The sequence below is a fragment of the Ptychodera flava genome, chromosome 2 (assembly GCF_041260155.1).
Source record: "Ptychodera flava strain L36383 chromosome 2, AS_Pfla_20210202, whole genome shotgun sequence".
Taxonomy (NCBI): domain Eukaryota; kingdom Metazoa; phylum Hemichordata; class Enteropneusta; family Ptychoderidae; genus Ptychodera; species Ptychodera flava.
Window position 1 is genome coordinate 37,122,480 of NC_091929.1, and position 24,406 is coordinate 37,146,885.

At 36.9% G+C, this 24,406-nt stretch overlaps 3 protein-coding genes across 3 annotated transcripts in view; all 3 read left to right on the top strand.

Annotated features, from left to right (window-relative positions):
• The first annotated feature begins 3,396 nt into the window (after positions 1-3,396).
• Positions 3,397-23,488, top strand: LOC139120145 (zinc finger protein 708-like). Its single transcript, XM_070684303.1, has 3 exons — positions 3,397-3,670; positions 12,275-12,397; positions 16,430-23,488. The coding sequence occupies exons 1-3, from the start codon at positions 3,553-3,555 to the stop codon at positions 18,064-18,066; spliced, it is 1,878 nt and encodes a 625-aa protein (XP_070540404.1). The 5' UTR covers positions 3,397-3,552; the 3' UTR covers positions 18,067-23,488.
• LOC139120176 (zinc finger protein 154-like) lies at positions 4,359-9,833 on the top strand. Its single transcript, XM_070684339.1, has 3 exons — positions 4,359-4,475; positions 5,979-7,125; positions 7,294-9,833. The coding sequence occupies exons 2-3, from the start codon at positions 6,237-6,239 to the stop codon at positions 7,305-7,307; spliced, it is 903 nt and encodes a 300-aa protein (XP_070540440.1). The 5' UTR covers positions 4,359-4,475; positions 5,979-6,236; the 3' UTR covers positions 7,308-9,833.
• Positions 11,237-24,406, top strand: part of LOC139120152 (zinc finger protein 708-like) — a 72,695-nt gene continuing 59,525 nt past the window's right edge. Inside the window, exon 1 of the mRNA XM_070684312.1 lies at positions 11,237-11,520. Coding sequence (XP_070540413.1) covers positions 11,394-11,520 — 127 coding nt within the window. The 5' untranslated portion in view covers positions 11,237-11,393. The remainder of the gene's footprint in view (positions 11,521-24,406) is intronic.

A 24,406-nucleotide genomic window follows, 5' to 3' on the forward strand; every position in this document is an offset into this window, starting at 1 on the left:
TCTCCTGCTCTGAAACCACAAGTCCGATTGATTTGAAACTTGGTATGGAAGTGCATAGGAGTGACCTTTCCCAAATTTGGGCAAATCGTGGTGAAATTTGCATATTTTTAGTTTACACGTCCATAGACTCCCATGTATAAGGCAGATCTCCATAGACTCCCATGTATAAGGCCACGAAAAATAAAAATTTAGTTTCTCATCGTATTCATATTGCAAAAAGGATGCAGTGACACAATTTTTAGTCCCCACGGATGAAGTCCAGTGAGCTTATAGATTGGGTCATGTCCGTTTGTTCGTCCATCCGTGAGTCCATCCGTTCACGCAGATATCTCGGATATTTTGACAAAATGTCATGTGACCTTGATGACCTTTGATCTCAAATATACATATTTGTCCATAACTCAGTAACCACAAGTGCTACCACCCTTCATATATGGTATGATGGGACAGCTTATGACGCCACATATTGTACCTAATTAATTATGCACATATCTAATTTTGAGCGAGCCAATAGAGCTAGAGGTCTGATTTTTGGTATATAGGGATAACTTAGCAAAACAATTTTTTTGACAAAATGTCACGTGACCTCGGTGACCTTTGACCTCAAATATACATATTTGTCCATAACTCAGTAACCACAAGTGCTACAGCCTTCATGTATGGTATGATGGGACACCTTATGACGCCACATATTGTACCTCATTAATTATGCGCATATCTAATTTTGAGCGAGCCAATAGAGCTAGAGGTCTGATTTTGGTATATAGGGATAACTTAGCAATACAATTTTTTTGACAAATGTCACGTGACCTCGGTGACCTTTGACCTCAAATATACATATTTGTCCATAACTCAGTAACCACAAGTGCTACACCCTTCATGTATGGTATGATGGGACAGCTTATGACGCCACATATTGTACCTCATTAATTATGCACATATCTAATTTTGAGCGAGCCAATAGAGCTAGAGGTCTGATTTTTGGTATATAGGATTAACGTAGCAAAACAATTTTTTGACAAAATGTCACGTGACCTCGGTGACCTTTGACCTCAAATATACATATTTTTCCATAACTCGGTAACCACAAGTGCTACACCCTTCATGTTCGGTATGATTGGACACCTTATGACGCCACATACTGTACGTCAATAATTATGCGCATATCTCATTCTGAGCGAGCCAATAGAGCTGGATGTCTGATTTTTGGTATATAGGGATAACTATAGGAGAGAAATTTTTGACCAAATGTCATGTGACCTCGATGACCTTTTACCTAAAATATATGTTTATGTCAATAAATAAGTAACCACAAGTGCTATGTCCTTTGTATTTAGTAGGATGGGAGACCTTATGACAACACACGCTTTACCTCATTAATTATATACACATCTAATTCTGGGCAAGCGAATAGAGCTAGAGATCTGATTTTTTGGCATATAGGGATTAATTAGCAATATAATTTTTTTTCAAAATGTCGTGTGACCTCGATGATCTTTGACCTTGATTATACATATATATGCATATTTCAGTAACCACAAGTTCTATACCCTCCAATTTTGATAGGATATTAGACCTTAAGATGTCACATCTTGTACCTCATTTATAATGCGCATATGTATTTCTTGGCTGGCCCATACTGCTAGAGGTCTGATCTTTTTTCCCAATTATAGACACATAACTTAGACATGCCTCATGTGTTTCAAATTGGGAACAACGACATAGACCTATGTGCCCATAGATCTCAACATATACACTCCAGTGATACTTCTTAATGACCACATTTTCCTGCCCCATCAAGACTAATACTCCTATTACAAGTGGGGACTATGTCATTGTAAATGACTTGTTGAGTTAATGGTAGTATCACAGTATTCGATATATCTAATTCTGTTTTTTTCCATTTTATATTCTGAATAATTACATTAAACATATTTCACTGTCTCCAGTACATTTCATTTAAGTATTTTCACTTCATTCACTTTATCCCTTTCACACATGTTCAAATATCTGACCAGAGAACAAACACTAAATAGTCCAGGATGGGAGCTACAGTGTCATTGACGCTATTTTTAATATACAAATACTTTTCACTCAAAGATAAAGGGAGCTGTTTGAAACTGAATCAGTGTTATTTCCTTTCAGTGTAGATTTCTAAAACATTCTCTTACAAATGGTTTTGTGAACAGGGAAGAAACATGGGTTAGCTGACAATACTACTGACTTTAAATGCACACCATGACATACAAATCATGCTAAGAAAAACTGCTGACTCAGCATTTTGCACGTTTTTCACACACAGAATCTTATAGTTGTATCTTGTAAATCTAAACCACCTGTTATCCATCGGAACCCCCCACCTCATCCCATGTCACAAATGAAAGTTAGAATCACGTGGTGCAAATTTCTCATTTCAATTTGCTGTCAACATTGCACAACCAGATATTTGTGTCAGTTGAGCATTTTACTCCATTTCAATCTGATTAAAATCATATATAGAGTACGGCGACCTCTGTCACCTCTCAGAGGCGACAGCAAGAGAATACCGCACAAGTACAGAGGTCATCATACTCTACATCTGATTTTAATCATATTGACTCCATTTGTAATTTTTTGTGTGCATTTATTGATTAAAGATAAGATTGGTTGATAAAGCTACCATGCTGAACGTGTTATTCTTAATTCAGAAATATAGCATTCAGAAAAATCTAAACTCGAAGATTGAAATTTGGTCCACTGTTAATGGAAATGGTCGTGTGAAACAGTGAAATAATGAAATTTGCCTATTTCGACATTTCTTGATTTCTGGAAGAAATGTTTAGCCGAATAATGTTATGGATTATGTAAACTCATACTGCAGCATGCCAGCAAGCAAGCCTCTTTTTTGAAAAAACTTATTCCAACAAAGGGGCGAATGGAACAAATCTACATAAATATGAATGGTCGAGCACATGACTGACATTACAATGCAACTTGTCAGAAAATATTAATCATTTTACTAAAAGAAGCGAAAGAGAAATATCAAAATAAAAATCCATATCATCATATAGATGCGTTCAGGACACAGCAACTTTTTTTGAAAAAGATAATTTTTTCCAAAAAGTGATAAATAAAACAAATCTACTTATTTGTGAATGTGTCAAGTGTTTGAACAAAATTACACTTATCTGGAAAAAGAAAAAAAAAAAAGTTCTTCAACTAAAAAGATCATCATATAAATTCCTCCAGGACGAACCCTTCTCCTTCAAGTCTTACAAGGCTTGAAAACTTTGGAATAAAATTCTCTCAGCTCTGTTTATCATCTTATTTGAGAAACATAATGTATTCATCCATAGAGGAACAGTTTACAGGATGACTCAGGCAGCCATAAGCCTATCAGCGAAAAGCGCCCCCAACAATGATATTTTGATAGGTTTAGTTCGAACGTCAAAGGTCAAACGTTTGACCGAGGCTGAAAATCGCTATTTCTTCTGTAATTTTCACCTGTGGTTACATTTCCTGAGTGTTTCCACGTTGTTTTAGGGTTTGTGCGACAGGAATCGTTGTATCAAGATGACATCGTCGGGAATAATGAACAATAACAGCGCTACTCTTCGGGGTCGAGAGTATCAGACCAGCAACACTGTCTCCAGTGGCAGATATACATGTGACATTCTCTTCAGTCCTAAAGGTATTTACCTCCACCATGTATGTCAACCCCATAAAGTAGTCCCCATCGGTCTATCGATGATTACAGAGTGTGTCCATTTGTGAAGTAATATATGGTTTCATTCCTCTTCTGTCTATAGATGCTTGCACAGGTACTTAAATCAACCAGTGATCGCGAAGCCTCCTGTACACGTACAGTACGTGTACAGGAGGCTTCGCGATCACTGGTTGATTTACAGTAACGGCACCAATGATTTTGACGATGAGATACAGCTGGATATTGATACACTACCTAATTAGGTTTGTCAGTTTGCTCTCATATTTACCCTTTTAGTGGTCAACTTTTACAAATTTGCGCCAACATCAGACAGACTAAAACAGCAGGTGACGCAGTAAGATGTCTGTAAACTAATTTACCATGTAGTATGTTTATATCTTTACAGCAGCTATCAGTTTCAATGGTGACACACACAGAGACTGGTTGCCAAGTTTTACAAGCAGTTCAAATTCATGGAGAGGTGGTAAAAGAACTACGTTACTGCAAATTTAGACTTGGAGGACAGTGTTCTTTGTAGTTGCGTTTATGATTTGAGATGTATGCAAGTGTCTGACACAGTACATTTGACCCAAATGAATTTTACTGCCATATGCAGTCATGATACATCAATTCTGTATGGCTTAATATGTAAATGATGTGTTCTGTATTTTCTCAGAAATTTCAGCAATTTGTAAAGCTGCAAGACTGTTTGACCAACTACATGTGTTGGAAAAATCGTTTGAGTGTCTTTCAAGTAAGAAAAGTCAAGACGACACATCATCTATAGCAGGTAAGGCTCTATATGAGGCTGGGTTTCATGTGTGTTGATACAGCAGTGGTTGTTTACATGATCTGTCATTGCGCCAGCATTTCAGGCTTGTTCACATCTGTTATACAAGCACACTGTGATGTTTGATTATGCTGTCGTTGGATACTGGTTGAATTACATACAAGTACATGTAGCATTTTGGTGTTTTCAAGGGATTAGACAGCGGCAGTATCTGCCATATGTGTCACTAAGGGGCCTTCGATAATAAAAGCTGACGCACAAGAAACGCAATTCCTTCATTTTACTTGAAACCCCCTCCCTTCCCCCTCAAACGTAAGTGCTTATGCGAAATCAATTTCGTAAAACGACGTATTATGATGCCGTTTCTGACAAACCCACTCGCACCTCTCCTATCCGGATGCCCATGAAAAATACCGGAAGTGCAGATTAATTAATAAACCTCCACTTTACGCATATCACTTTTTAGACACAGAAAATTTTTACGTATTTTGCACGTAGGAAAATGTTTCACGTACCTGTTTCACGTTGAAAAAGCATACAAGTTTTATTTCAAATTTATGTCTTTTTGTTGTCTTTTCTGTTTCCATATTTTGTGGTCATTTTGTTGTCGATGAATGGGAAGGTAGTATTGCGTTCTCACTGCAAAGTCGCACCTTGAAAACAATAGACGAAAATCCTTATGCGATTTTGACGCACACAAAACAAAATGAGCTTTAACCCCCTCCCTCCCTAAATGAAAGAATTACGTTTGTCGTGCGTCAGCTTTTATTATCGACGTCCCCTAAAAAGTATCCTGTTTGTGTGGCTGAAACCTCATTTGCATAACTAATTAGCATACTGTATTGTTGGTCCCCTCCAGGATTTTCAAGCAGGGAGGACAATTCTCTATTGAGATATGAGAAAAACCTGGAGTATACACTGTCTATCATTTATATTATGTCTGCCATAAGTATGCATGAGAGCTACTTAAAAGCTACTCAAAATTACTTGAGTGCATCCCTTAATAAGTAAATTTCTGTAATGCAAGAAGTTTGCATGAGTGTCAGGAGCAACATGTTCATTTTAAAATCATGTAAATTTAATGATTTGTCATCTCAAATATTAATTGCCACTGCTGTGCATAATACTGAAAATACATGAAGTTAGCATTACTGGTACTCTCTGTAGGATAACATTTGCTTCATTGTCATTTATTTTTTCTTATTTAATGAATCCACAATAAGCAGTCCTTTCCTGGTCTTTCACCTTTAATTCAGTAAATGATTAATCAGATTTCAACTCACAACTTCAGTTGCCTGTTCCCCTCATGAATGCAATATACGTATCCTCTTTGACTTATTCCATGTGATAAAGTTATTAATCTGTTAAAATTTTGAAGTTTTGTCAATTGCTTTTAGAATAATCATTAAAACTCTTAATTTACCAAATTTAACTGTCCTAACTCAACCCTTGTAAGAAATATTGCTATAATGCACTTTTCTTTACCCTTCACTCTACAAACAGAGGCAACAATGGTAATACAGAGTCTTGTCCAGAATGGCCATGTCACCTTAGAGTATGGCAGCCTTAACACAGAAAAGGATAGAGAAGACTTTACTACACAGCATGACCATGTTGACAACCAATCTACAGAAGACAAAGATTTCATCAGTTTGTCTGAGAGTGACATGAATAATGATGAAAATAACTCACAGAATGTTATGGTAGAAGAGTCTCATTCTTCAGAAAGTGGTACAACATTAGTTTGGAAATGTGCACTAAATGACAATGTTGAAAGAAAGAACAGAGCACATGCATATACGGATTGTGGGTGAAACATTCAGACAAGAGGACATTCTTCGTCAGCACAGATTGACCCATTCAGGCCTCAGACCGTATGAATGCAAAGAGTGTGGTAAAACATTCAAACAAAAGAGTAGTCTTAGTGTTCACAATTTGGTACATTCAAACCTCAGACCATATGAATGTGAAATGTGTGGTAAGACATTCAAAGATAGAAGAGGTCTCAGGAAGCACAGTTCGATCCATTTAGGCCTCAGACCGTATGAATGCAAAGATTGTGGTAAAACATTCGTACGCATGGACCACCTTAGGCAGCACAATTTGGTCCATTCAAACCTCAGACCATATGAGTGTGAAGTATGTGGTAAAACATGCAGCACTGCAGGAAATCTGAGGAGGCACAGATTGATCCATTTAGGCCTCAGTCCGTATGAATGCAAAGATTATGGTAAAACTTTCACAAGTAAGGGCTATCTTTTGGAGCACAGATTGACCCATTTGGGTGTTAAACCATTTGAATGCAAAGAGTGTGGTAAATCATTTACATGGAAGAAGAGTCTTACGAGACACAATTTGATCCATTCAAACCTCAGACTATATGAATGTGTAGTGTGTGGTAAACCATTCACACTAAAGAGCAGGCTTAGTGAGCACAGATTGACCCATTCAAACCTCAGACCATATGAATGCAAAGAGTGTGGTAAAACATTCAAAAGTAAGGGCAATCTTAGGAGGCATGGAATCATCCATTCTGGTCTCAGACCATATGAATGCAAAGAGTGTGGTAAAACATTCGCACGTAGCGACTGTCTTAGTACGCACATTTTGGTCCATTCCATTCACGAGACACAATTTGATCCATTCAAACCTCAGACTATATGAATGCAAAGAGTGTGGTAAAACATTCAAAAGTAAGGGCAATCTTAGGGAGCATAGAATCATCCATTCTGGTCTTAAACCATATGAATGCATAGTGTGTGGTACAACATTCACACAAAAGAGCAGCTTTAATAAGCACAATTTGGTCCATTCCAACCTCAGACCATGTAATGTGTAGTGTGTGGTACAACATTCAGAGGTACAAGAAATCTGAGGAGGCGCAGACTGATCCATTCTGATCTCAAACCATATGAATGCAAAGAGTGTGGTAAAACATTCACACGTACCGACTCTCTTAGGATGCACATTTTGGTCCATTCAAACTTTAGTGAGTGTGAAATATGTGGTAAAACATTCAAAAAAGAAGCGCTCTTACAGGGCACAGATTGACCCATTCAGGCCTCAGACCATGAATGCCAAGATTTTGGTAAAACTTTCACAACTAACGGCTATCTTAGAGAGTACATTTTCACCAATTTGGATGTCAAACCATATGAAGAGTGTGGTAAAACATTCACACATGAGTACCAACTTAGGGAGCACATATTGACCCATTGCAATGTCAAAGCATGTGAATGCAAATATTGCGGTAATTAAGGGTTGTCTTACGGAGCACAGATTCACCAACTTTGGTATCAAACTGTGTGAATGCAAAGAGTGTGTTAAAAAAATACACAAGTAAGGGCTCCCTTAGTGTACACATCCTGACAGATAAGTCGCTAGCAGTGATCAATACATTTCTACAGATCTAATCTTCTAAGTCTTAATGGAGTTTTCTGATAATGCGGCCTTGGCATTTATTCATAAAATGGGTAAAGTGTAAATTAAATAGGGGATTGCATATCTATGTCTCAAAGTCCATGAGGTGATACATACTACTTCTTTCAGTCCTGCGCATGCCCAACTGTTTAAATGTGGCGGAAATAGCAGATTTTGATAGGAGCTATCTAGCTAGAGACCGCAATCTCTGCACGCTGGGAAAAATAATACATTATACACTAGTAAAAATAATAAATAATCTGCTAAAACTGAGAAAATCGCGTCTGCAAAGCTGACAGCCGTTGGTGCATACATTTGAATCATCGATTCACATCCATGTAACCTAGAGCAAGGTCTATATTTTGCAAGTGTTCATGGAATCAAGTATCAATATTGAAACTAGTGTATTATTAATTTATCTAAATTTTTTGGTTAAAAGTATTACTAGTATATGTAAAAAAGACAAATAATGTATATCATGAAAAACGCGGAATACCCAAAAAGTTGGGGCCAACTCGCAGCGATTTCGAAGCTGTTATCCAATTGGTTGGCAGAATCGTACCGTTATAATGAAATAATACAAATAAACTCCCTAAGTTGCTGTGAATAGTGACAATCGACCAATCAGATATAACCTTGCAAACACGCTGCGAGTCAGCCGAAAAGTTGGTGAAATCTGTCCTCTGTGGCAGAGATGAGTGTGGCTACTGCTGAGACTCCCTAGCAATGTTTTAATTTTCCAGGCCGCTACAATCTCTGTAGGGAGATTGCTAACAATTATGAGGGGAAGTAGAGCTGTATATAACTGCCTTTCCACTGACATATGCAGAAAATGCCCCTCCCACTGAATTATGATGCCTTATCTGCTTGAAGACTTGCAGATGAAAATCTCACTGACTTTCCTTTAAGATATTAACATTTTGCATTTCAGAACATCACATAAATAAAGTGTAGATACTCTAAATCAACATCCTGATTGTCTTGTATTTATTTCTAAATGAGCAGAGACTAGGAAATCACTATGACAGTCATATTGAGCTCTCAGCATCTAGTTTCACCTATACAGAAGTTGCATATTACATTAGGGGAAGACTGCATTAACTTGCATGGTACCTGAAACCGGAGTCCTTGCCTGACCAACTTGGGTGACAAACAGAAGACATTTAATCCCCAAGGTGTCAATGTTCCATTGTTATGTTTATCTAATCCAGCTGGTGCTATTGTAGTGCCATTGTAGGAAAGGCTGATCTGTGAAATTGATCGTCTAGGGAAGTAGGGTATTCCTAAGTTAATGGAGCTTTCCCGTAATGAGGAGTCCTGTAGTCAGAGTACAAAATACGGCCTACCTGCATTGGGCAGTGAAAGTACAGCCTTAGGGTATTCAGTAGTCATTAATGATAATAAAGAAATATGAAAATTATTAATTTATTATTATTATTTTGTTATTATAAAGAAATATGGAAAATATGAAAATAGACTATATACATATAGAAAGAGTAGTTTTTGAAAGAGGCTTGGTAATTTTTATAGGAATTCAACGTGTCCAATTGTGTTTCATAATGATGATGATAATAATAACAATAATTTTAATGTTTTCCATTTTTCTTTAATATTAATTTTTTTTCATATTTCATAATAATAATAATATTTTCATATTTCTTTATTATCATTAATGACTACTGAATACCCTGTAGTACAGCCATTCCAGTTTACCTGACAGGATTGAAAAGTTGAACGTAATAGTATCTGATTTTTTTGGTTTGTCGAGATATTAGAGGTAAATTGAATCAGGTATACATTATGCAAGAATTGTAACCAGGCCATGATATCTGGGTATTATTTTCTTAGAATTTCCCTACAATACTGTACAATACCTATGTACTGACATATTAAACACAAATATTTATGTAAAAATACAAGAGTGACATGTGAATGAAATAAAGGGACTATTTGAAAATATACATCAGTGTATGTGACTGGACTTGGTTTGTTTGCATATTTTTATCAAGGGCAATCAACCAACAAAACTATCTGTGAAAAAAGTTCATGAGTCGTGTCATGCCTGAAAGGTTGGTATTTTTTGTCCTGTGTCATCGACGTGAATATATCAGGTGGGCACCTATGTCACCAGCACCGAGTTAAAAAGGGCTCAAGTTCATGGAGTAAGATTTGGTTGGAGGCTGAGGTTTTCTGTGGATTTTTAATATACAAATACTTTTCACTCAAAGATAAAGGGAGCTGATTGAAACTGAATCAGTGTTATTTCCTTTCAGTGTAGATTTCTAAAACATTCTCTTACAAATGGTTTGTGAACAGGGAAGAAACAAGGGTTAGCTGACAATACTACTGACTTTAAATGCACACCATGACATACAAATCATGCTAAGAAAATCTGCTGACTCAGCATTTTTGCACGTTTTTCACACACAGAATCTACCTCTCAGAGGCGACAGCAAGAGAATACCGCACAAGTACAGAGGTCATCATACTCTACATCTGATTTTAATCAGATTGACTCCATTTGTAATTTTTTATGTGCATTTATTGATTAAAGATAAGATTGGTTGATAAAGCTACCATCCTGAACGTGTTATTCTTAATTCAGAAATATAGCATTCAGAAAAATCTAAACTCGAAGATTGAAATTTGGTCCACTGTTAATGGAAATGGTCGTGTGAAACAGTGAAATAATGAAATTTGCCTATTTCGACATTTCTTGATTTCTGGAAGAAATGTTTAGCCGAATAATGTTATGGATTATGTAACTCATACTGCAGCATGCCAGCAAGCAAGCCTCTTTTTTGAAAAAACTTATTCCAACAAAGGGGCGAATGGAACAAATCTACATAAATATGAATGGTCGAGCAAATGACTGACATTACAATGCAACTTGTCAGAAAAAATTAATCATTTTACTGAAAGAAGCGAAAGAGAAATATCAAAATAAAAATCCATATCATCATGTAGATGCGTTCAGGACGCAGCAACTTTTTGACAAAGATAATTTTTTCCAAAACGTGATAAATAAAACAAATCTACTTATTTGTGAATGTGTCAAGTGTTTGAACAAAATTACACTTATCTGGGGGAAAAAAAAAAGTTATTCAACTAAAAAGATCATCATATAAATTCTTCCAGGACGAACCCTTCTCCTTCAAGTCTTACAAGGCTTGAAAACTTTGGAATAAAATTCTCTCAGCTCTGTTTATCATCTTATTTGCGAAACATAATGTATTCATCCATAGAGGAACAGTTTACAGGATGACTCAGGCAGCCATAAGCCTATCAGCGAAAAGCGCCCCCAACAATGATATTTTTATAGGTTTAGTTCGAAGGTCAAAGGTCAAACGTTTGAATTGGTCCTCTTCAACAGGTAGCAGCTTAGGCTAGCAGCATACCGAGGCTGAAAATCGCCATTTCTTCTGTAATTTTCACCTGTGGTTACATTTCCTGAGTGTTTCCACGTTGTTTTAGGGTTTGTGCGACAGGAATCGTTGTATGAAGATGATATCGTCGGGAATAATGAACAATAACAGCGCTACTCTTCGGGCTCGAGAGTATCAGACCAGTTACAACACTGTCTCCAGTGGCAGATATACATGTGACATTCTCTTCAGTCCTAAAGGTATTTACTCCACCATGTATGTCAGCCCATTAAATAAGTCCCCATCGGTCTATCGAAGATTACAGAATGTGTCCATTTGTGAAGTAATATATGGTTTCTCGCCTCTTCTGTCTAATAGATGCTTGTACCATGGAGCTAAGAACGGAGTAGCTATGGCGAAAGTGCCCGGCTTTGGCTACGTCGCGTCACTTACCAACTCGCGACTTGCGAGGCAGCGTAGCCGAAGCCGTACACTCTCGCAATACCTACTCTGTACATCTGTAGGTCAAGGTTTTGCCTGGGTATTTGGGTTGGAATGCAAATCTAGTTTTGCGGTCCAACCCCTATACCCAGGCAAAACCTCGAGCTACAGTACTGCAGCCAGTAAGTACCAACAGTTGAACTGCGGTCGCGGCTATTGGTCGAAAATTTAAAAATAAATGACATCACAGCTGGAGGGTACCCTACAAATAAAATTCTACCATAGTTTTCCTCATACAATAAATGTATGTGAATTTTTAATGACAAATAAGTGATAGGATGTAAATATCAAACAGCAACAAGGAAAATCACACCACAATGCAGTGATGGTAAAAATCGTAATGAATCATAAGGTATCTCCAGTACTTTACCTCAGTTGTATGTGAGGCTTGAGATGTATGCAAGTGTCTGACACAGTACATTTGACCCAAATGAATTTTACTGCCATATGCAGTCATGATACATCAATTCTGCGTGGCTTAATATGTAAGTGATGTGTTCTTTATTTTCTCAGAATGTTCAGCAATTTGTAAAGCTGCAAGACAGTTTGACCAACTACATGTGTTAGGAAAATCGTTTGAGAGTCTTTCAAGCACCATATGTCAGAAAAATCAGGACAACATATCATCTATAGCAGGTAAGGTATATGAGGGTTTCATGTGTGTTGATATAGCAGTGGTGAGTGTACATGATCTGTCATTGTGCCAGCATTGCAGGCTTGTTCACATCTGCTATGCTAGCATACATGTTTGATAATGTTGTTATGGGATACTGGTTGAATTACATACAAGTACATGTAGCATTTTGGTGTTTTCCAGGGATTAAACAGGGCGGTATCTGCAATATCTGCCAGTATCTGTATGTGTCACTAAGATTTGTATGGCTGAAACCTCATTTGCATAACTAATTAGCATACTGTTTTGTTGGTTCCCTCCCAGATTTTCAAGCAGGGAGGACAATTTCTATTGTGATATGAGAGAAACCTGGAGTATACACTGTCTATCATTTATATTAAGTCTGCCATAAGTATGCATATATAATTATTATATACCAGGGCTCGAATTTTTTTTTAAATTCACTTGCCATAGGGCAAGTGAATTTTCAATTCCACTTGTCCGGAAGAAAAATTCACTTGCCCTGAATTTCAGATGATTTAAGGAGTAAATGTGTATGGTTTTATTAATGTCATTGTAAAGAAACAGTAGCTGTAACTTACTGATAAATTTGTGTCCTTATTCTGTGTATCAAAATAATATCTTATGTAATGTATACATGCACAGTGTTTCAGCCAGCTTTTGCTAGCATGGGGACACAGTGACCCATAGTAGGTCTTAATGGGGATAAATTCAATTTTTGGTGAACATGTAATGTATTTCAATAAAACAACAACAGTACAGCGTCATTGTGTGTCGTCATGACCTGGTACCTGATGTTTTTTGTTTTTTTTTCTCTTACCAATTAAGAAAAATACCTGGCGGCAAATCAACCGTCAGATTGGACACTAGGAAATATTTTTTCACTCAACGGACTGTTTCCCACTGGAATGACTTACCTGAGCATGTTATTCAAGCCAAAACTGTGTGGGACTTTAAAATAAGACTGGACCAGCATATTAACAGAATGAGGGATTATATAAGCCTTTAAGGCTTCCTTCCCTTTCTTGCCATGGCAATCATAGTAAATCATAGTAAATCAACAGGCCACCAGTGTTGTGTCAAATTGTGCCCACGTGAAACTTTCGGTATCATTTAGTTTTATTAAAGAAGTATTTGTTTAGTTTTTAGCTCACATTTGGTGTACCAATGTGAGGTTATCGTATAAGCTGAATCAGTTCATTTGCATCTGATTTGCATGTCTGTATGTCTGTATATTTGTGGGTATGTGCGGATGTATGTCCGTCACACACAAAGGCTCCCATACCACCAAAGCTACCATCTCAGTATTTGGTGTACAGGTAGATGTAGGGGTTGAGATGTGAATTTGTCCAAATGAACACATCAGTGTCAAAAATGTGCAAATGAGGTAAGAAAAAGTGAAATCCTGCAAATGTGCAGGACATGCCAGTGAGAAACAGGCAAACTCCACTGATCTTGACTCATTTCCTGTTATTGTTTATGAACTGTTACATATTAACAGACCAGCTGCAACCGTAGACAGTAGATGGGGGAAGACCGTTTATACTAAACTAAGAGGGGCTTGTTTCTGCTATACATGTTGCTAAAGTTGACCTCCAGTACCTAAAGTTAGACCTTAATTACTTTTGTCAATCTTGTTTTTCTGGTTAAAATATTTCTTGTTGTTTAGCTCACATTTGGTGTACCAATGTGAGGTTATCGTATAAGCTGAATCAGTTCATTTGCATCTGATTTGCATGTCTGTATGTCTGTATATTTGTGGGTATGTGCGGATGTATGTCCGTCACACACAAAGGCTCCCATACCGCCAAAGCTACCATCTCAGTATTTGTTTACAGGTAGATGTAGGGTTGAGATGTGATTTTGTTCAAATGAACACATCAGTGTCAAAAATGTGCAAATGAGGTAAGAAAAAGTGAAATCCTGCAAATGTGCAGGCCAGTAAGAAACAGGCCAACTCCACTGATCTTGACTCATTTCCTGTCATTGTTTATGAACTGGTACACATTAACAGACCTGATGAAACCATAGACAGTAGAAGGGGCGAAGACCGTCTATACTCAAACTAAGAGGGGCTTGTTTCTGCTATGCATGTTGCTAAAGTTGACCTCCAGTACCTAAAGTTTCAGACCTTAATTACTTTTGTCATTCCTGTTTTTCTGGTTTAAATATTTCGTGTGGTTTTTCTGGTTGTACTGTGCAGAAATCATTGCCATAACATCAACATAGAATTTTCCTCCACTGAACAGATAGAAACAACATTTATTGTTGATCATTGGTAACCCATACTGGTTTATACCAATTCTGATCAAATTTGAGCGACACCGTATAATTGTGGTATTTTTTTACATTAATTATCTGTGTTTTTTATGACATTAAAGGGATTGAAATACTTTTTCATTTTTGGTGGTAACTTTTGCCACAAGAAATGATTAGGTGGCAATTCTAAAAATCAGGTAGCACTGTGAAGTGTACCGTTATATTACCACAGATACAGAATACTTCTGCAGCATTCAGTCAGTGTTCACAGTATGACAACTGATGATATACACTACAAGTTCCTTATGTGGCACATTTATGCAGTCTCTAAGTCATGACGCAAATTTTGTTAGCCACACAAATACAAATTTTCCATACTGAAGAAAGCATTCGGTAGCATAGTGGCAGTGTAGATACAAGTTTTGTGGTGTTGTGTCATAGGTGTGATCAAGCAGGCTCAATATCATCTTCAGCATAAGTATTTTTCTTGAGACAAAATGGGTCAGACCCAAATCCTTTAAAACAAAACACAGTGATATTGTTCAATTCATTTCCCAATATTTTTAAGAGTAATAATAATATTTTAATGATAATGATAACATTGTAGCCCAGGAACATTTTCATTTGATATTTTGATATCATCAAGAAATGTCTGGTGATGTTCACTGTTACATCATTAGACTGGAGGAATCTGCAGAAATATTAAAATCATTCAGAATCACATCATTTCTTGTAAAATGTAAAGCAGTTTGAAATAGTCCAAATGGATAATTTTAATTGTTTTACTTTTGAATTGTTGCTTTGATGTTAAGGAACCATGCAAAAATTGCAGCTCTAAAATGTGATGATTTGAAATGGATATGCTTACTGCAACTACTGTTGACAATTTCCCTTTGCCATAACTACAGTCAAGCTAAATGCCATTTAGCACAGTACCTATTGGACCTCCCTAGGTGGTTTCTTTTGAACCATAATTGTGTACTTATGGGGTCTTCATTCATGACATCACATAAGATGACCCAGATTTGACCTTTCAGGAAACCTCAAGTTTTTCTCCTTTTCCCTTGTATTATGACTCTTTTTGTGAAAGTTTCCTTTGAAATAATGGTTTTTACTATAAAACTGAGTAATTGCAGGTCAAATTTTGATTCAAGCAAAGTAGGTAAAACTTGGACTATAGACGACCGTACGTGGGACTCACGGAGGCAAAGCCAAGCCTCAGTTTATTCATGGTCGTAATACGTCCATGATTGTACGCTGTAGTTTTCTGTTGAGGAGGCATCGTGACATGATTTCATGAGAAGAAAAAACATAAGAGCATGCAAAGACGTCAATATTTTGCCATTTTATAACCAAGTAGAACAGAGCTATTTTATCAGCCGGCCGTATCGAAAGCAGTACACTCTAAAGAGCTAGAGAGTGGCAGCGCGTACGTACTGTCATGCAATGGCCCCATTGGAATTCACTTGTCCGTCGGGCTAAGAGAATGTTATTTTCGCTTGCCCGAACTCAAAATTCACTTGTCACGGGCGTCGGGCAACGAGAATTTTCGAGCCCTGTATACATACATATATAGAATGCAATATACATATCCTCTTTGACTTATTCCATGTGATAAAGTTATTAATCTGTTAACGTTAAAATTTTGAAGTTTTGTCAATTGCTTTTAGAATAATCATTAAAACTCTTAATTTACTGAATTGAACTGTCCTAACTCAATCCTTGTAAAAATATTGCTATAATACACTTTTCTATACCCTTCTATCTACAAACAGAGGCAACAATGGTAATACAGAGTCTTGTCCAGAATGGTCATGTCACTTTGGAGTATGGCAGCCTTAACACAGAAAAGGAAAGAGAAGACTTTACTGCACAGCATGACCACGTTGACAACCAATCTACAGAGGACAAAGATTTCATCAGTTTGTCTGAGAGTGATACGAATAAAGATGAAAATAACTCACAGAATGCACTGGTACAGGTACGCAGTAATGAGAGCCAGGAGTGTGAAAGAGGTGATTGGAAAACAAGGGTTGTGAAGGATTGCCCATTGCAAATACAAGAGTCTTATTTCTCTACAGAAAGTGGTACAACATTAGTTTGGAAAAGTGCACTGAATGGCAATGTTGAAAGAAAGAACAGACCACATGCATATACGGATTGTGGTGAAACATTCACACAAGAGGACATTCTTAGGAAGCACAGATTGACCCATTCAGGCCTCAGACCGTATGAATGCAAAGAGTGTGGTAAAACATTCACACAAAAGAGTAATCTTGGTAAGCACAACTTGGTTCATTCAAACCTCAGACCCTATGAGTGTGAAGTATGTGGTAAATCATTCAAAGATAGAAGCAATCTTAGGAAGCACAGATTGATCCATTCAGGCCTCAAACCGTATGAATGCAAAGAGTGTGGAAAATCATTTGTACGTATGGACCAACTTAGGTACCACAATTTGATCCATTCTGGTCTCAGACCATATGAGTGTGAAGTGTGTGGTAAAACATTCACACTAAAGATAAATCTTAGTGAGCACAGATTGACCCATTCAGACCTCAGGCAGTATGAATGCAAAGAGTGTGGTAAAACATTCAAACACAAGAGTAGTCTTAGTGTGCACAATTTGGTTCATTCCAACCTCAGACCATGTGAGTGTGAAGTGTGTGGTAAATCATTCAAAGATAGAGGCAATCTTAAAAAGCACAGATTGATCCATTCAGACCTCAGGCAGTATGAATGCAAAGAGTGTGGTAAAACATTCAAGCACAAGAGTAGTCTTAGTGTGCACAATGTGGTTCATTCCAACCTCAGACCATATGAGTGTGAAGTGTGTGGTAAATCATTCAAAGATAGAGGCAATCTTAAAAAGCACAGATTGATCCATTCAGGCCTCAAACCGTATGAATGCAAAGAGTGTGGTAACTCATTCGTACGTATGGAGCAACTTAGGCACCACAATTTGATTCATTCAAACCTCAGACCATATGAGTGTGAAGTGTGTGGTAAAACATTCACACGGAAGAGCACTCTTAGTGAGCACAGATTGATCCATTCAGGCCTCAGGCGCTATGAATGCAAAGTGTGTGGTAAAACATTTACACAAATGAGGGCCCTTCGTAGGCACAATTTGGTCCATTCCAACCTCAGACCATATGAGTGTGAAGTGTGTGGTAAAACATTCACACTAAACAGAAATCTTAGTGAGCACAGATTGACCCATTCAGACCTCAGGCGGTATGAATGCAAAAAGTGTGGTAAAAAATTTAAGCAAAAGAGTACTCTTAGTAAGCACAATGTGGTTCATTCAAACCTCAGACCATATGAGTGTGAAGTGTGTTGTAAAACATTCAAAGATAGAAGCACTCTTAGGAGGCACACACTGATCCATTCAGGCCTCAAAACTGTATGAATGCAAAGAGTGTGGTAAAACATTCAAACAAAAGAGTAGTCTTAGTGTGCAGAATTGGTTCATTCCAACCTCAGACCATATGAGTGTGAAGTGTGTTGTAAAACATTCAAAGATAGAAGCACTCTTAGGAGGCACACACTGATCCATTCAGGCCTCAAACCGTATGAATGCAAAGAGTGTGGTAAATCATTTGTACATATGGGCCAACTTAGGCACCACAATTTGATCCATTCTGGTCTCAGACCATATGAGTGTGAAGTATGTGGTGAAGCTTTCAAAGATAGAAGCACTTGTAGGAAGCACAGATTGACCCATTCAGGCTGTATGAATGCAAAGATTGTGGTAAAACTTTCATAAGTAAGGGATATCTTTGGGAGCACAGATGGACACCACAAGCTCATGTTGTATTATGTTATATAGTTTTTAATGTGTTTTGATATTTTGCACCGCAACAATCCATAATGACAAGTTTACTACGCGATGTTTCCACAGCGGTTTCAGTTATCGTGGTACCACTATGCCATACACTGATACAGCTACGATCTGTAGTCTTGCTGCGTTTTTACTTAGCAATGCAAAGAGTGTCGTAAATCATGTCCACGGAAGAACACTCTTATGAGAGACAATTTCATCCATTCAAACCTCAAACTATATGAGTGTGAAGTGTGTGGTAAAACATTCACACTAAAGAGCAGTCTTAGTGAGCACAGATTGACCCATTCAGACCTCAGGCGTTATGAATGCTAAGATTGTGTTTAATATATTCACAATTAAGGGCCGTCTTAGAGAGCACATTTTCACCAATTTGGATGTCAAACCATATGAATGCAAAGAGTGTGGTAAAACATTCACACATGTGTACCAACGTAGGGAGCACATATTGACCCATTGCAATGTCAAACCATGTGAATGCAAATATTGCGGTAAAACATACCGTACAATTAAGGGCTGTCTTAGGGAGCACAGATTCACCAACTTCAGTGTCAAACTGTATGAATGCAAAGAGTGTGTTAAAAAAATACACAAGTAGGGAGGCCAGCAGGTCGCCCTGGACGTGCTGAATTGACACTCAATCACCAGTGACTTAGTCATGTTCAAAATTGAAAAACATCGATAACGGGAAAGAAAATTGTGGAAAAAATACATGAGGCTAAAAATTAAAAATGCATCTATTCTCTCATATGTTTTTATTTCTTTATATGAACTACTTACTTTTTGAATAAACTGCAAAATTGAGCTAGAAACGGTACCGGGAACGGCGATCTGAAACATGGCAGCACCTAATATTTACATCGCTGATTTTGAAACGCATTTTTGAAGGTGAGCCAATCAAAACATCCCTTACATCGAATACTCATTTGAAAGCCCAGATCTCGCTCTTTCTCGCGATATAAGGTTCTTCACCAACATAGGGCAGTGTATATGACCAAATCCGAGACAAAAAATTGAGAGCGATTTTTCCGAGACCTAACCCGACCAACTCTCAGTGAAACGTCCTCTAGTACGCAGTTTATCATTATTTCTTTTGAATTTTTGCTAGAAAAATGAGAAATTTTGAACAGCTCACGTATTTATTGACGGAGATATTGACCACGCTTCACAGTAAGTGAGGCTACCCACAATTCTCCATGATCCGTACACACGGAGATCACTCATTGAACTGGAGCAAATTTCTTCTGTACACAGAACAGCTCGGTCCATATATCAAAATTCTGGGACCATAGTTTTGATAATCATAATTCTCTAATTTCTCACGGTGAATAATGAGAAGATCAATCCCTTTTGCGCAGAGGAGATAGCAATTTTGTGATTTTGTCGACATACACAATATTTTCAAGGAAACTAAGGGAATAAGTTGCATCTGTGTTGGCAAAAGAAAGGGTATCGATTTTTTTAAATATTTGTAACAAAGGAAATTTGCATGTCTGACAGGTGGTATGATGAGACCATCTTAGTTGCTGATAACTTTACCATGACAAGTATGCAATTTTTAGCACCTCCAAACATCGACTTCTCATTCAATTTACTCCTGAATTTTAAAGATGATCAATAATTTTGGAACATGGTTTTAACCAATAATCCTTAAATTAAATTCTAAGTTTCAAATTGTTCAGAAACTGATAAAATTGAAGAAGCCTTTACCAAATAATGTCAAAACTCCACATGGCCCCAGTGGTGATGTTTTGAAAGCCTTTATTTGGATAAAATACTTTTTGTAGGTAGTTTTAATGCAGTAGAGCTATTCAAAAGTGTCATCAGCTCAAAAAGACATTCAATTTGATATATCACTTATGCCATTTGAGCTTAATATTTTCATTTTGTCATTTCTCGTTAAGTGTCGTTCATCAGTTGCCATGGATAAATCCAATATGGCCACCATCGTAATCGCGTAATTTTAGGATACATTTGTGTGTGCCATTGAAATCTATCTCCATGCCAAATTTGGTACAAAAAGATGTTTTATTAACAAAGTTACAGCAAATTTACTGTAAATTTCAGCTAAAACTCCTTCATTTTTGTCCCATTGTTCCCATTGTTATTATATGTATTGTCTTTCTACAGAAAGAGTAAAAGTGAATGTTTTAAAAAGCTATAAAATTGTAACCGTTCATCCAATTTCGAAAATTAAAAAAATGTTTAGCTTCTCTCATTGAAATCTAAAAAACTACATTAATTAAAATGCAGATTGAACATTTCAAAATTTCAGTTGGCCTCCCTAATACAAGTAAGGGCTCCCTTAGTGTACACATCCTGACAGATAAGTCGCTAGCTGTGATCAATACATTTCTACAGATCTAATCTTCTAAGTCTTAATGGAGTTTTCTGATAATGCGCCCTGGGTATTTATTCATAAAATGGGTAAAGTATAAAATTAAATGGGGGGATTGCATCATTATCTATATCTCTAAGTCCATGAGGTGATACATACTGATTTTACCGATTTTTGACATTTACCCAACAATTCAATCTCCACACAGAGATTAAAGGGCTTAGGGGCAGCAGCTCTGTGTGGATAATTCAAACCAAGCTAGAGGGTTTCCAAGTCGTTGACCACACGCCCCCCACCGATCTCTGCTGCAGGACAATTTGAATATTCTAAACTTCTTTCAGTCCTGTGCATGCCCAGCTGTTTAAATGTGGCGAAAATAGCAGATTTTGATAGGAGCTATCTAGCTAGAGATCGCAATTTCTGCACACTTTTAAAAATAATACATACACAAGTAAAAATAATAAATAATCTGCTAAAACTTTGAAAATCGCGTCTGCAAAGCTGACAGCCGTTGGGGCATACATTTTGAATCATCGATTCACATCCATGTAACCTAGAGCAAGGTCTATGTTTTGCAAGTGTTCACGGAATCAAGTATCAATATTGAAACTAGTGTATTATTGATATTTAAATTTTTTGGTTCAAAGTATTATATATAAAAAAGACAAATAATACATTGAATACCCAAAAAGTTGGTGAAAACCGTCGCCTGTGGCAGAGATTAGTGTGGCTACTGCTGAGACTCCCTAGCTATGTTTTAATTTTCCACGCCGCTACAATCTCTGTCGGGAGATTGCTAACAATTATGAGGGAAAGTAGAGCTGTACATAACTGCCTTTCCACTGACATATGCAGAAAATACGCCCTCCCACTAAATTATGATGCCTTGTAAGCTTGAAGACTTGCAGATGAAAATCTCACTGACTTTCCTTTAAGATATTAACATTTTGCATTTCAGAACATCACATAAATAAAGTTTAGATACTCTAAATCAACATCCAGAGTTTCTTGTATTTATTTCTGAATGAGCAGAGACTAGGAAATCACTATGACAGTCATATTGAGCTCTCAGCATCTATTTTCACCAAAATAGAAGTTGCATAAGGAGTCCTGTAGTCAGAGTATGAAATAACAGTCTACCTGCATTGGGCATTGAAAGTACAGCCTTAGGGTATTCAGTAGTCATTAATGATAATAAAGAAATATGAAATTATTATTATATTATTATTATTTTGTATTTATAAAGAAAAATGGAAAATATGAAAATTGTTAAAGAAATAGACTATATACATAAAGAAAGAGTAGGTTTTGAAAGAGGCTGGGTAATTTTCATAGGAATTCAATGTGTGCAATTGTGTTTCATAATGATGATAATAATTTTAATATTTTCTGTTTTTTAATATTATTTTTTTCATATTTCTTCATAATAATAATATGTTCATATTTCTTTATTATCATTAATGACTACTGAATACCCTGTACTACAGCCATTCCAGTTTACCTGACAGGATTGAAAATAGCTCAATGTAATAGTATCTGATGTTTTTGGTTTGTTGAGATATTAGAGGTAAATTGAATTATGCAAGAATAGTAACCAGGCCATAATACCTGGGTATTATTTTCGTAGAATTTCCCATAAATGCTGAATGACATAGTTAACACCGATATTTATGTAAAAATAGAAGAGTGACATGTGAATGAAATAAAGGAACTATTTGAAAATATACATCAGTGTATGTGACTGGACTTGGTTAAATTGTTTGCATGTTGTCATCAAGGGCAATCAACCAACAAAACTATCTGTGAAAAAAAGTTCATGAGTCGTACTGTCATGCCTTGAAGGTTGGTATTTTTAGTCCTTTGGGCCTTTGGCCCAAAGTACTAATGTGATGACGCGGCCTCTGTTGTTGCATACAGTGGGCCGTATGCTGTGGACGCAGGTATCTCAGAAACGCTTCAGTAACTTTTTCTGAAATTTGGTCTGGTGGTCACTTTGGCATGTATCTCAAACGGTCTTTTTCTTTTTTTGATTGAATCATTTTAAAGTCACTTTTTTAGCTTTTTTGTGAAAACCACTATTTTCAATTTTTCCTCAAAACCACTGATTTGATTATTGTGATATTTGGCATGGGTGTTCGTATAGTTGAAATGCCGTCAGAAATGTTCAAAATTTGGTGATACATGCCTTGTATTATTTTTAAACAATATTTTTATCCATTTTTATTTTATATTTACTTGATTTTGACTCGCTTTCGTTAAAGCTACTGTCTGCGCATGCGCACAACTCTAGGACAAAATCTGAGTTGAAGAATCGAATCGGACGCCATCTTGTTTCTCGGTCTGGGAACAGTTTTTACTTTGTGAACGTTTCACTTTGTATTTTAACATGTTCTATAGTTATGAAGTTGACAGTGATGCACTTTTACGGCTGTCGTGTATTTTTTGGTACGAAAGGCGCCTTTGATCGACTGAAGAATGATGGTACCGGCAGGCATATCAGAGGAAGTAATCCACTGGCCCGCATAGGTCAGGGACTCACTTAGGGAAGAACCACTTAATTTCTCGGGGGGGGGGTATGGAGGATTTTGAGAAAAAAAAATTGTCAGCAGGCGAAATAAAGAAAAAAATAAGCCTGTAATGGCTTGAGAAAAAAAATTCTCATAACAGACAGAAACAAAAAAGGAATTGTCACAATGCAGTTGAAATGAGCAAAATTTTGGAAACTTCATTCTCATGTGTTCTTTGCTAGCATGCTGCTATAGGCAGCGCAAATGTTTTTACCACAAGCATTCTCATGTGTTTTTTTTCCAGCACTTATGATGTAAGCATTCACTACTTTACACCTCAGTGCACTCGATGTTTTCCTTCCCTTTTCTGACCCAAGAAATCATATTTCAGGATTTCTGTTACAATATCTCAATGGTACAGGCAATATCTAGATGGGACTATTTGACTTCTGTACATTGTGAAAATTTAAAACACAAGACATGAGTCAATAAACTAGTGTAAAAACCAATATATTATTCTCTCAACATAAATATGTTAGAAAGATTACAAGTTGTCAATTGAGGAACAACAAATATAATGAAATACAATGTGTGAGCCTTGTTTCTCTGACCACAAAAGATAACATCTCCCCTGAGAACTTAGAAGGAATTGACTGTTATAAAGAAAAGCAGGTATAGTACTGATCACTGTTGATTTGCCAAAAAAGTGTTCTATAATTTAAAGTTGTATATATACTAGAATTTCCATTTTGTTTTCATTCGTTGGAATGTAAAATGAATATATAAAACCATCCTGTGATATGTGAAACACTGGCTTAAATTTGAAAAATTGCACTGCTACTCCATTTGATAAAAAAAGTTTATGCAGGTGTGACAGTTGAAATAAAAAATGCTGTCTTTCTGACAAAAAAAGTTCCCATACCCACTTCCTGCATACCACGTACCCCCGAAATCAAATGGGTCTCCCCTTAGTATGCGCATGCGCATATAACAAGTTAGCGTCGCTCCTGGCAAGGACTTTGAAAAATCAAACCGACGGGCGACGCCGTCTTGTTTCTCGGTC